This window comes from Periophthalmus magnuspinnatus, chromosome 7 (assembly GCF_009829125.3).
Source record: "Periophthalmus magnuspinnatus isolate fPerMag1 chromosome 7, fPerMag1.2.pri, whole genome shotgun sequence".
NCBI classification, from domain to species: Eukaryota; Metazoa; Chordata; class Actinopteri; order Gobiiformes; family Gobiidae; genus Periophthalmus; species Periophthalmus magnuspinnatus.
The window spans coordinates 24,021,890-24,036,228 of record NC_047132.1 but is presented as its reverse complement, the minus strand read 5'-3'; the positions used below and the strand labels follow the sequence as shown (position 1 = coordinate 24,036,228).

Sequence of the window (14,339 nt, the reverse complement as noted above, 5' to 3'; positions counted from 1 at the left end):
ACAGTATACAAATACAATAGAAAAGATTTATATAAAAGTTATAAAGCCCAGATAGAAAGCTTTTTCCATCCGTATTTCCACATTTGTACACATACATTACCCCAATATACACCCGCAGTGACACGCACCTTTTTAACAATAACAACACAAAACAAAAAAAAACACAAAAAAACAACACAATTTATTAAACGTGTTAAGTTATTTTTTATATAACGATTAAAACAACATTTTCACCATTGACCGTCTACGTATGACGTCGTTGCCGCTTAGAACACGTGACTTAGAAGCCAAGATGGCGGCTTCTCTCTCCACGAAAAAATTTTGGAAGCCGGGTAAGTGCATTATAAACACAACAAACAAAGCATTCGTTAGACGCGGTTGTTTCATCTTACTCGGGGTTGTACACATCCATTCATTGGGTCAGTTTTGTGGTGTCTATAGTGAAGCTTCTTATTCTCATCATGATTTCCACCAGAACTTCGAATGACAGCGCTAATAACACAACAAATACATAGTGGTTGTTGATCAAGTTGCACTAGTATATATTTCCGGAACGTTAGTTTATTACAGTATTTGCTCCCGTAATGATGCGCTAACTCCTACCCCTGTCTTCTCCATCTCTATCACCTTCTCCTGCTGCTGCCCAGGGTCTGAGGCACCGGGGATTTCGGAGGAACGGGAGCTCACTTCAGAGACCACCGGCTCCCCCGTCATTTACAATCCGAACACTGCTCTGTCCATAGAGAATCAGCGGCAGAGGCTCCCCGTCTTTAAGGTTTTGCCCCATTACTAGTATTTGGATTCAAGAATATTTGGATCAGTGCATTGCCTCATAATCATGCATTTGTTTACTGTATACAGCACAGGAATAATATTTTGTACTTGGTTGAGACCTTCCAAACCGTCATCATTGTTGGAGAGACAGGATGTGGAAAAACAACACAGATACCTCAGGTTAATATGATTTTTGATGTTAAGAATGCACAGTACTGCAGTGGACTGATTCTGATTGCGTATGGATAATTAACCATGACCTTGTACTTTTGCTTAGTCGCTTGTATTTCAACTATTTTTGGACACTGCCAGCTATATTACATTTTTTGCAGAGTTAACAATTTTGTCTTATATCACATGCAGTCTTCTTATTAAAATGCTTATGGTTTTAGTACTTGCTGGAAGCTGGTTGGGCTGCAGAAGGAAAAGTGATTGGGGTGACACAGCCTCGTCGTGTGGCAGCCATCTCTGTAAGAACTTCAATAACATCCTAACTATCCCTTATTATCTTCTTAGATTGAACATTATTCTTGCTTACTATGGTTAACATAGGTGGCAGGTCGCGTTGCAGAGGAACGAGGGGCTCTTTTGGGCCATGAAGTTGGGTATACCATACGTTTCGATGACTGTTCCGATCCCCAAGCAACAAGAATAAAGGTAGTTTGGCACATGTGTGTAGGATTTTGACTTTTCATTTTTTATTTTATAATTATACTCTGTTTTAGTTCCTTACAGATGGGATGCTGGTGCGGGAGATGATGGCAGATCCTCTTTTGAAGAAATACAGGTAAATGATAAAGTGCAGCACTTTGGAAACAGTTTTGTTTAAAAAAAATGTGCCATATGAATAAAGTGGATTTGGATTTAGATAATGCTATCAACTAATTTTTAATTTAGACCATTGTTCTAACATTGTAATTATCAAATGCAGTGTTTTGATGCTGGATGAAGCACACGAGAGAACCCTTTATACAGATATAGCCATAGGTTTACTAAAGAAGGTAAGTGCTAACTAAAAAAAAACAACAAAAAACAGTTGTGCTTGCTGCAAGTATTCTAATACTTAAAGTATTGTTGCTTATTCCTTAGATTCAAAAGAAGCGACGGGACCTGCGGGTGATTGTAGCCTCTGCTACCCTGGATGCCAAGGTGACAGCACTATTAAGATGGGCAGATTCGCTTGTGTTGAGAGAAAATAATTACCTGATAATATATCAGATCATGTACCTTTGATCTGACATCTGACAAACATAGATGAAAGACTGACAAAAGCAGGCCTTGAGCATGTTGAGTACAAAAGGCGTCAGCGAAAATGGTTGATAAAACTTCTCATCATAAATAGTCTTTTATCCATACATGCAGATTTAGCTTTGCTGCTGTTGTAAGCTAATTTTTTTAAGATGAAGAAAAACACTCTCAACTTTCAAATACTTTAAATATTATAAAATTGTTGTATTTAACACACAGTAATTATACCCCTTTCTCAAAATAATATTGTTTCCTAAGAAATTCCATGAGTTCTTCAACTTGAATGAATCTGGTGATCCTAATAAAGACACGTGTGGCATTCTGACAGTTGAAGGACGCACCTTTCCTGTGGATATTTTCTACACTATCAGGTATTGAACTAATATGCTGAAAATTTTATGTTTGTTGTGTGATCAAAGTGTAATGACTTACTGTTCAATGTCCCTTTTGTGTACAGTCCTGTGCCAGACTATGTGAAGGCTACTGTGGAGACTGTGCTGAAAATTCATGAGACAGAGGATGATGGAGACGTTTTGGCGTTTCTAACTGGGCAGGTTTGTTGCTGTAATTGTAATGGTTAAACTGGGATTGCACAAAATGTGTTTATTTAACCAGTTTTATGTGGTTAATATTTTAGGAAGAGGTGGAAAAAGTGGTGTCTCTTCTAGTGGAGCAAGCACGAACTCTGTCTCGATATGGCATGAAGAAACATCTCAGAATTTTGCCTATGTATTCTGGACTGCCTTATGCTGATCAGATGAAAGTATTTGAAAGGACATCCCCTTCTGTCCGCAAGGTGATTTACACAGTATACACTACAATAGCAAATCAGCACCAAATCATTTATGTAATCATTTGTACTGGTATTTTATAGGTTGTGGTGGCTACAAACATTGCAGAGACTTCCATTACTATAAATGGAATCGTATTTGTTATTGATTGTGCATTTGTGAAACTGCGGGCTTATAACCCTCGCACTGCCTTTGAATCGCTGGTTGTTACCCCGATTTCCAAAGCTTCGGCAAGCCAAAGAGCTGGGAGAGCTGGAAGAAACCGACCAGGCAAATGTTTTAGGTTATACACAGGTAAATGGTTTTCTCAAATGTTAGCAAAAGTGGATAGAATGTGATTAAAGCTGAATTTTTTGTAAGATGATGCACAATATACATGTTCAAAATTGTCCATATATTGTATCGTATCTGAGCTACAAGAACAGTTTCATCACTACCTACCTCTAACGAAATAAAGCAACTGGGATTTCAGTACTTTAGTTTGCCCAGTATTACTTTATTCTATTATTTATCTTTGATTTCCACTGGTGTTCCTTTTCATAGAGGAGGACTATGAGAAACTGCCTGCTGCGACTGTGCCAGAGATGCAGCGGACCAATTTGGCTCCTGTCATCCTGCAGCTCAAAGCATTAGGCATTGACAATGTGCTGCGCTTCAGTTTTCTCTCCGTGAGTAGCTCATTTTGCTGCCATAGCCTCATGTAATGTGTGCACCCACTGTGAAATCAAATGTTCTTATACATTTTAATTAGCTGAAATAGCTCCTAGCCACTTCAAAAGTGCTCAATATATTTAAATATGCCAATATTTAAGAAAACTGTTGATGAATACTTATTATATCAAGAATGTAAATAAACTGTTTGTTTTTTGCAGGCTCCGCCCGCTCAGACTATGGTTCAAGCATTGGAGTTGCTCTATGCTTTGGGAGGTATGAATTCCACTTGTATTAAAAAAAAGGCCAAATTATATTGTTAAGGGTGTTTTAAACTTTTTCATTTTGGTATTGACATGAGACTTAATTTTACTGGTTTTGTCTTTTCCCAGGCTTGGATCATTATGGGCGTTTGACTGATCCTATGGGGTTACGGATGGCTGAATTTCCCCTCAGCCCAATGTTTGCAAAGATGCTTCTTGAGTCTGGAAACTTTGGGTGCTCCAAAGAAATTGTCACTATTGCAGCGATGATGCAAATTCAGAATATATTTGTTGTTCCTCCCAACCAGAAAAAAGTAGCTGTAAGTAAAAGTATCTTGGGTAAAACATTTCAGTGAATCAACTTCTCACCACTTTAGTCAGTAAATTATGACATGTTTTATCTCAACCTTACAGGCTCGAGAGCACCGGAAATTTGCTGTAGCAGAAGGAGACCACCTCACAATGTTAAATGTTTATGAAGCATTTATAAAGGTAATAATTTGGATGCATTCAGTTTTTAAGTAATTTGTAATGTTTACATTTATTTCTAGTGCTGATTATTATTAATTTTTGACCTCATGTACTGTTGGTGATTGTTTTCCTTCAGGTGTCCTATAGTGATTCATTCTTTATCCAACATTTGCATCGTCTCCAACCAGCATCATGTCCTCTTTAAGTTCACCCCCTCTATCTATCAGGTCTTGGCCTGCTGTCTGACACCTGTAACCCCAGGCATCATTTTTCAAATATATTCACCCTCTTTTCTCTATATGTGGGCAAGATCTGGTTTTAATAACTTCATCTCCATGAAGTCTAACATAAAATGTCCAACTATTAGGTTTACCTTGCGCAGCCATCACATATTTCTCTGTTGAATAGTTTTGTTTGTCTTTCCAGCATCAAAAAAGCTCCCAGTGGTGCCAGCAACACTTTCTGAATTATAAGGGGCTGCTGAGAGCGCTGACTGTGCGAGAACAGCTGCGACGTCTCATGAACAAATTTAAGGTGCCAAAGACGTCCAGTGAAGGTAAAACATTTGTGGTTTTAGCAAATATCAAATCTTTATTCTGAGTGGAATATATATCTGTATTATGGTGGGTTCTTGTTTATTGGCACTTTCTGAAGACATGCACATGAACTGACCTATAGCTCATAGTTACTGCCTTTGGCCTGAGGCAAGAGTGGGGAAAGAATAAAGTAATGTTCACATATTTAACATGTCATATTTCTTTGCTCTCACAGGCGACCCAGATGTGATCTTGAGGTGCATTGTGTCTGGGTTTTTTGCCAATGCTGCCCGAATTCACCACTCTGGTTCATACAGGTGATGCACTATTTCCTATACATCATCCGCTGAGAACAAATTAATGTTGATTAATGTTCAGTGCTATTATGAAAGAATGACCAACTGTTGCCAGTTCTGGGCCAGACACTCTTGGCCTTTGCCATCAGCTTTTATAGTTTAATGGTTCAGTTGTGCTGCATTGTATCTGAAGGTTTAGAGTTTTTTGTAGGATCAGGTGGACTTTCAACTTTATTCCAGAAATTTAAGTAATGAAGTTATTTGCATTAAATAATCTGGCATCTTTTTTATATTTTTCCACAGAACTTTACGTGATGATCGTGAGCTCCATATTCACCCTAATTCTGTGTTGTATGGAGAGAAACCACCAAAATGGTGGGTAATATTTGTCATGTACAAAATCTTTAAGTTAAATCTTTAACATCTTCTTACAGTAGTGATATTATTTTTAAGGGTTGTTTTTAATGAAGTGGTCCAAACAACAAAGTACTACATGCGGGATGTGACGGCTGTTGAGTCGTCTTGGTTGGTTGAGTTGGCCCCACACTTTTACAAACAGGCTAAGGTTAGTGCAAACTTACCCCCACTACTGAGTAATTAAGATGTATTTACTTAAAAGGTCTAGATTATTTTACATATCTTATTTCTTACTTCTTATTTCAAGCCAAATAATTTGCCATTTTGCTTTTAATTAAATGCACTTGATTTAATACTATGATGGAAAAAAGTCTGACATACACATAATATACTATGTTGGCATCACATTCCATCATACACCTGGTGAAAAGACTGTAATTAATTTTTAGATTTTAACCTGTGCCTTTTGCTTTTTTCAGCACGGTTCCCTGGCCAGTAAGAGGTCCCGGGTGTTGTAACTTCAGCCATCTCATCTAATTTAGAAGCCCTGATTTCCAGCTGCCACCATTCCTCATTCCATTTCATTGTATATAAATGTATTTATAGCCTATATTTATGGTCCACGTGCACAAGCCATTCACTCCATTGATCTGTGCTGAAACAGAAGCTAATGACTGATATTTGGTCTGCATGAAAAGCTGCTTCCTTTACTTTGATTTGTCTGTGACAATGAGAAGAAGTAATAGAAGATGTTTGAAGCGTGACTGTTTAGAATAGCAGGTAAATCCTAATGTGTACATAACTAGAGCAGGTTCAAGCCATGTAAAGGTGCCACACCTGGACTTTGGCTTCAGTATTTTTTTTTGTTTTTTGAATGATAAGTAATGAACGATCTTTGGCTGTGAGGAGGTTTCACTTTGAGTGCCTTTAGGTTTATAATTGCATTAGATGTCCATTTAATTATATTTTTTTAATTTGATGCAGATAAAAGAAATTTACTTTTAATACCCATTATTATTTGCGACCTTTGAAAAGCCTCCAAACAACCTAGCTTAAATATATCGGCCTTGTCACCACATAGTGCCAGTTTTAGTCAGTTTATTTCACATTTCAAGACAATGGAATGTGCAAATATCTTATGTTAACACTGTAAATGGAAAACTGTGAATTTAAACCTACAGATAAAGTGCCGTTTGTTTTATGATAACACAATCATAAGAGAAGTAAAAACTTAACAAAGCTGTAGCATTTATAAGAGGCTTCTCCATATACAGTATAACGTGCATGCCACTTTAAAGCTAACTGCTGAATTTAATTGGAAATTACTAATGGGAAAATTCAGAGTAGGCTATTTCCAGTGCATTTTTAGATTGTGGCTTGCATAAAATGAAAAACTGTCTTGGAAGTAGCAACATTATTCATTTAAACAGAAAAAAATGAATGCTTAATTATTCTTACCACCCTGTATTAATTGAATGTAGTAGTATTCTGTTGTGATGCACTTTGACAGGTGTATATCGCAGAAAACCTCTAGATTTGAGCCAACTCACAATCTTGCCTTTATATCACATTGGCCAACATTTTTGATGTGAGTGAAAAAAGATTTTGCAGTATTTTATTCACTGCATGTAGCTTTAACATTTATGTTTTGTTTCAGCCTGAAGCATTCTGTGCACAAAATACAGTTGTATTACTCTTTGATGGGATTAGCTTTAAAGCCATAAAGTCACAGATTTTTACTTAGACCTGCATGTTTTTCAGTCAATACTTGTTCCAGTATAAACTAAAAGTTGTACTTCAACACAGGGAAACAAACTTTAGAATAGAGTAGGGTAAACGTATTGATTACTTAGACAGGGATGAGTTGCATGTTAAACTGGACCTAGCCTAAATACCTTAATTGATTGTACTTGAAGTCTTTTCATGTTGAGACAAAATGACAAAACCTGTTTGATCTCATTTGTGCTGACACTTGGATCTGTAAAACTGTAACTGTACTTCTGTAAGAATACTCTCTGTGCCCTTCTCTCCTCACACCCAATAAAGCATTATTACCATGCACTTATATTAAATTTATTCAAGGCTCCGTGAAAGTATTGGATTCAGTTACAGTGTGATAATGTGATAACGTTACTCCACTCACCTCTGTGCTTTTTTGATGTAGGACTCAACTTTTCCACAAGATGTCAGTAGTACCTCATATTAGCCTGTATTCTAGTGGTATTTAGTGGTAGTGATATGATAACATTTTAAAATAAACACAAAACTTGCAGTATCGTATTTGACAAACAAACACAAGAGGATTGGCTAAACATTATAGAAGAGTCTTAACTCACCTCCAAAGAATGATTTAGTCTATAATGGTGCATTAATATATCTTAGGAACCATAGTCTGTAGGACATACAGGCTAAAGGCTTTATTTGGTAAATGCTCTTTTAGACGTGCAGTAGTTGCATAATCATGTGACGTTTCATTATTTGATTACATTACTATCCAAGACCATGGTTTTCAAAATGATGAGAAATTAGGGCCGCGGTTAATAATTTATAAATAAAATCTAATACATTTTGAATGGGATAACGTCCTCAGTATGTTGCATATATCACGCAGTTGAATCCCATGGATATGTACATCATATATCATATACAAAATCACTTTTTATGTAGACAGTTTCTTTTGTATTTTGCTGTTTAAAAGTTTACTGTGGATATGAGATACAAAGTATACAAGTTACTACTCTGAAGCTCAAAATGAAATATTCAATCAATCATTTTATCAACCAAACAATAAAAACAATGCACTACAGGAAAAGTAAGCCATATGGTAAGGCTAAGTCTTTTTTTTTTTTTTTTTTTTTTTTTTTTACTAATTAGCTTAATTAAAATGTATCAAATCTCTTCTAGACTTTTTAGAGGAGTTTGGCGAGGCGTAACGCGATGAGGTCATCCAGGTGACACAGGCTGACAGCTCCAACGGCCTCAGCCTCAACTTAAGACAGACTTTGCCAATTTCATGTCCAAATTTTGGTATTATTGCCCATGTCAGCAATGAATGACAATCTTCACTTGATGAACGGTAACTACGTTTACATTTTTTACTTCATAGGCCTTGTCATACAATTATATTAGCATTTAGGGATAGTTAGCATAGCTGTCATTATTGCTAGCTAATTATGGGTGGAGAAACAACTTCGCTCTTTTTAGAAAACGTGTCAGCAGGCTTTAATTTCTACACTTTATTACTTAATTAAACATGTAACCAATAAAAATAACCCAAACCTCTCACTTTTAAAAATGTTGCCCAGGTTGGTGTTCTCTGACATAACATTTGTGTCCATCCTTGATGCCAATGAAAGGAAAGCGTACAAGGTGAGTTTTTATATTGGTTTGCCTGTCCTGCTCAACACAGAGTGACCACCACTGTCCCTCCTTTGGTTGTCCTACAAAGCCCTTTAGGCTGGAGTCTTCGTCACACTTTTTCACTGACTCCACATGAATTACAAAAAGTGACATTTGTATAGAAAAAATGCTGATTGTTTGTTTCCCCTCAAAGAAATCAAGAATATTAAGGTATTTTGGCTTCCAGGGTTTTAAATGTTGGCATCTTTTGCTGTCCCTTTCCCTTTGTGCGTTACGATTGGTAAAAATTTAAAATCATATGGTGTTTTTGCAGTTATTATATGTGCACTTAAATTCCCCTAGTCAGTCCCTCCCTGCCTCACCACATTCAACAGTGTGTCCCTACTTATCTACAATTTGAGGCTCAGTGATCCATATTGTGTTGACTCAAAAGAGGCTTGTCACATGGTGTTAAATTAACCAACTATTTTTCAGTGCTTTTGTAAAATCATTGACGTGTTTTGTCCAATTTAAGGAATGTTTAACAGTTTTAGAGGCTCTGATAGGAACACAAGTCATGTGTGAATTGTAATTACCCCCTGTTCAAAGTTTGTTCGTGTTTTGAAAGAAAACAGTGGAGTTAATATTTTTCTTTTTAATGAATTTACAACCTCAAGACCATCTAGAGCAGATTATAGTCTGTATGGACTGTGTTGTGTGCTTGTATGCTATTTTAACTAAATACATATCTAAATTCAAATATTTATTTTCTTTTTTTAAAAATTGTAATTAATTAAGCCGTGTTGAAATGTGGCTTTGTATTGTATCGGTGATAAGTTCTGTTCATAAAGATGTTTGACAGTATAAGAAAACTCTTCAAATTATGTACTAGAATTTGTGAGTTTTCACAATTGGCCTAATCTAATTTTATAATAGTATAAGTTACTATACACAAATGGATTTTTAGTATGTTGTTGTACTTACAAAAGGGGGGTGGAAGTGAGTGGTTATCATCTCTCTCAGCTGAATATTTCATGCCGTCTCATATTTTTTAGCAGGTGTATTCGCATGACAAAAGAATAAATAAAAGATTTCGAGCCTGGGAGGAATTTTTACATCTGCGGGGAGGATGCAATCAGTAGCATGGGACTTGGAAGGTGCCTCCCAGGGTGACAAATTGAAAGTGTCTCGGCCTAGTTTATAGCCCTGATCAGGTCAAACGAAAAATATTGGAGGTCTGGGTGAAGAGACAGGCCCGCCCGGTGCAGATAAATGGACTGATCATTTCTTATTGAGAAACAATTCCTAAAAGGTAGTTTACTGTGTGACTGGGGAAGCGGCGAGCGGCTGTGAGCACCTCCCTGACCCTTCCTCCAGCGCGCGGGATTAAATGGATAGAGAGAACGCGTGTTTCTGATGGCACTACTCCACCAGAGAGACACTCCATTTGTTATGAAGTAGGGGCTCTGATGAAGTGTAGGGAGCTCCTCTTTCTCTTTTCCCCTCTTTTTTCATCCCTCCATTCTAAGGCACTACAAGGCCGGCCTTCAGTCTGCTTCATGTGAAATGGATGGAAGGAGCCGATTGAATTTTACACTCCCCTGCTCATGATTAATGTGTTTGGGGTAGGCTTTCCTAGCAGTGGAACTCCACATACACTAGTTGGTGCTCAAGCGCTGGCTACAGTGTAGACGTTGGCACAGGGATGGTAGATATGGTCCTTACAGTGGAGACATTTGGTTGACTTCTTGGTTGCACTGTGTTATCAGAAAAAACATTCCAAGTTCCATAAAGTGAATGGCCCGTGTTTGTGTTGGTAAAACTTACTTCTAATTAAAGTTGTGAAATTGTAAATTATGGATTGGAAGCCTTGTGTGTATGTTTTTTTTTCAAATGATTAATCTAACGTTTGTGCCTAGATACAACTTGTTTTTTATAGTTGTAAATCCACTTGTGGCAGTAAAGTAAATAGCTATCTAAGCTTTATTAAGCATTTCAAATTTGTGTGAATACAAAAACTTATAGGTACATTTTATGTTTTTCCCCAAATGGGCATATTTGGGGGGTTAGGATATACCCTAGCTTAAAGATGGCTTTAATTTCTTGTTCATCAAAACAATATATTACAAAATCACTTTAAGTAGCATTTACTTTTTGAAAAAAATAGAATCTATTCTGCACAGTGAACACAGACTAGGATCCCTTCCAGTCCAAGTGCTTAAGTGGATGTGTGTTGCCCTGTTGGACGTCCCAGTGCATCCTGTGCCTTGGTCCAAGCCCTGCCTCGATCGTCAGAACCACAGTGGATGATGGATGGAGCTGTCTGCCTCCAAGTTGTCATGGCATCTGTTGCAAGGGTTCACTTTATCCTGCTCCATATCCCTCTCATGCACACTGCATTAGGGAGCCAGCAGCTACAGTAGTGTTTGAGGCTAATAAATAAGAGATTATTTTAAGTTGTTGTATTACTTTGATTCAAAACAAACTAAATATAACACCACATAATTTTTTTCTTTCCAGTTTTCTCACACTCTTTTGGGGTGGGCTAATGTAGAGCTTCTTACCAAATATAGTCTTTAGTTGCATGATGTATGTTCCATATTTACTCAGACAGCATACATGGAGGTGCACTGTGTAACTTTTCTGGTGCACTAACAAGTTATTAGTGCACCTTCAAGTAAGAACAAGTAACACAGTAATGCATTTTTGTCAAACATCCCGTCCAGTGGAACAGAATTCTATAAATAAAACAGTTTGTCGACCCATTAGAAGAAAAAACTGTATGGCTGTATGACTGTATCCTCTACTGCAAGCTTGTCTAAAGTATGACCCAGGGGCCAAATTTGGCCCTTAGATAAAGTTTTCTTAACTCTCAGGCATATGGGTAAACTGGTCCATATTACCCTAAGCAGTACTTTTTATTGCAAGTTTTGGAAAATATACCTTGATTTAGTCATAATAAAATAGTTAGTGTGTCCTATTGAGGTTCTAAACATGAATAAAAGTTATAAATGCACATATTTGAATTATTCACTGTATTGACCTAGAACATGTGTAAAGGTGGGAGTGTGCCGTTTCTGTGTCTTGGTGCAGCAGCTGTGCATAGGGACACGAAAGGCGATAACTGGAGATAAAACAATGGGGGTTGGTGACCAAGGGAGTGATGGCTGAATGAGGGAGAAATCAATAGGAAATCAGTGTTTGGGGAGGGCCTGTCGTTTATCAGGTGAAACGGTTAAACAGCGTTAAGGCACTAAAAGTGAGAAAAATATGGTCTTTCTCCATGCTGGTATTGATCACAGTGGAATGGGGCAGCAGAAGGCCGAAGCCACTAATAAAATAAGACATATCTGAGAGGGAATCAACCAAGGATCGATGTGCCCCCTGATCAAGGCCAAAAACATCTTCACTGGGATTTAAGCTTGTATTGCTAGTGTCCCGCGGTGTGTCTCATGTACCACTGTGACATGAACAAAACAGGAACGTAAGAGGAAGCTTTTAGGCAGGAAGAGATCATTTGCCTTGTTAAAGTGTAGCCCTTGTCATTTTGTGTCTGGTTTGGTATCATTTAAGACTAGAATAAAATCTGCCAACATATGTTACTGGGTTAAAAGACAAAACTTTAGTTGGTGTAAGTAAATTTTAAAAACCCCAAATTGAGATATGAGATCAATTGTTCCACTGATTAACTGTTATCAAATACTGTACCAAATTCACATTTTTTGTTAGCTCTCTGATGTAGCATCATTGTAAACAACAACAATAGCAAGCTGTTATTAGAGGTCATTACAGCAGCTCGGGGTTTTGACAGTGGAAGGGCTGGCACAAACGCACACTGCCAGAAACACTCATTATGAACATACACACCAGAGCCTCGTTTCCACTGCTTCACTTTGGAATGCATTGGTATGCAAGTGTCTCCACTGTCTAAGGTGAACCACCCCATTTGAGCGGTCCGAAGCGAACCCTGGAGGGTACTAGCTCCTTCAGGGGGCCAGTGTGGGACAGCTTCAGGGTCCCTTTAGCTAAGGCATGGCTACACAAGGAAACAAGATGATTGGACCAGAGATTGCAGACTCAAGATGTAGAAAACATAAAATAATAAATTTTCACCAATCGCTGACTTCATTTTGTGATAAACTGCTGTTATGGCAACTTATATGTAGAGCTAACATGCTTCGCAAAACAAAACTAGCTAACTTTATCCTGTTTGTTAATGGACAGCATTTGCGTCAGAAATCTGATATTTCCCATGCATAATACATCTAACGTGAAACAAACCTGTCGTCTTTAAAATGCGGCGTAGAGGTGCAGAGAAGTGAAATTAATGGAAATAAACAGCACGAAGTTTTGTGTTTATCTTTAGCCATGTCTCACAGCCACAAACTTGGAATTACTAAATGTCTTTTTGTAAATCGCTGACATCGGCCTTATGATTAAAAGATGAATTCAGGTATGATTTATATTTTATTTATTAAAATAGGATTAGTTGGTCAGTGGCTATGGTTACATGCACACACAAAATCTGATTATTATCAGATTTTTGAAGTTATAAGATTATTAAAATGACATGACTATTGGACAATAATCAGATTTTGATGTGCATGTGAACATAGTCAGTGTCTCACAGCGCAGAGCCCTGCCCCCGGACCCAGAGCTGTGTCCGGAGCATGGAAGTGCAACTCGGCTGAAGGGAGCCACACCAAACAGACTCTGGGGGTGGCCACAAGCGAACAGTGCCAATGGAAAAGAGGCTCAGGAAACCAAATCTCTAGCCCTGATTTTGACAAGAAATCTAAAGTGCATGTAAACATGGAACATCAAGTGAGGGTTTTGTGAATCAAGTCTCCCACAGAACATCTATAGAACACTGGTTGTACTCTAAGCACTGGTCAAGAAACAGCCAGGCAAATATTAACTTACTAATTTTAGATAAGCAATGAGTCAATGGCCCCTCCATTGGACTTGATTGCGTTGTTTCATTATTTTGGTTCACTATGTTAAAAATATAAAACCTCTGGAGCTTCTGTGAGGTTAATGCATAGAGCAAATAACTTGTGAGCAACACATTTCCAAGCATATCTAAAAATCACAAACAAAGTAGATGTATGTTAGTTTTTATCAGCAATTGAAGGTATGAAGTTTTACCGCTAATGCTAAATTAATAGATGCACCTGAAAGTCTCTTAGTTCCCTGTTCACAACTATTCTACTCTTTTGCTTACATGTAGACTGTGACAGGAGTCATCTGAGTGGTTTTCTGGATTTCCGAACAAGAGCATACCGGTACTTGGAGTTGCCTGTGCTTGTAAACATTCTGATTGCCAAATGGACTTTAAGTTGGCCTTCCATGTATATGGATTTGGGAAAAGGAAAAAGGAAAGGCTTGATATTGTATACAAGTCCATATAAGTAGTGTTCATACTTATTTGATCTTGGTCACAAAATCATCTTTCAAATGTGATGTAAGAAAAGCAGAAGCAGAGGCACAATTTCAGCAAAAAAAAGTCCAAGAATGCAAAGGTTTTATCTCTGACAAAGTTGGAAAGCAGCAATCACAGCTGACCTTTTGACCAAAATGAGTTTCAGCAGGGAAGAGTGTTTTCTTCTATCG

The 14,339-nt window shown here is 37.6% G+C and overlaps 1 protein-coding gene across 1 annotated transcript; it reads left to right on the top strand.

Annotated features, from left to right (window-relative positions):
- Positions 1–274: 274 nt before the first annotated feature.
- Positions 275–7,462, top strand: dhx35 (DEAH-box helicase 35). Its single transcript, XM_033969394.2, has 21 exons — positions 275–332; positions 648–775; positions 862–954; positions 1,167–1,244; positions 1,327–1,431; positions 1,500–1,561; positions 1,706–1,775; positions 1,864–1,923; positions 2,281–2,393; positions 2,480–2,576; positions 2,660–2,818; positions 2,897–3,107; positions 3,357–3,481; positions 3,686–3,740; positions 3,857–4,047; positions 4,142–4,219; positions 4,625–4,754; positions 4,970–5,051; positions 5,334–5,405; positions 5,484–5,595; positions 5,867–7,462. Exons 1-21 carry the CDS (start codon positions 293–295, stop codon positions 5,903–5,905), a joined length of 2,100 nt encoding a protein of 699 aa, XP_033825285.1. The 5' UTR covers positions 275–292; the 3' UTR covers positions 5,906–7,462.
- The last annotated feature ends 6,877 nt before the right edge of the window (positions 7,463–14,339 follow it).

Bases quoted from the DNA above. Each gene is read 5' to 3' on its own strand.
- dhx35 (XM_033969394.2), top strand. From the start codon at position 293: ATGGCGGCTTCTCTCTCCACGAAAAAATTTTGGAAGCCGG. The intron at 955-1,166 runs GTTAATATGATT...TTATGGTTTTAG, and splicing joins AAACAACACAGATACCTCAG to TACTTGCTGGAAGCTGGTTG. The intron at 1,562-1,705 runs GTAAATGATAAA...TATCAAATGCAG, and splicing joins CCTCTTTTGAAGAAATACAG to TGTTTTGATGCTGGATGAAG.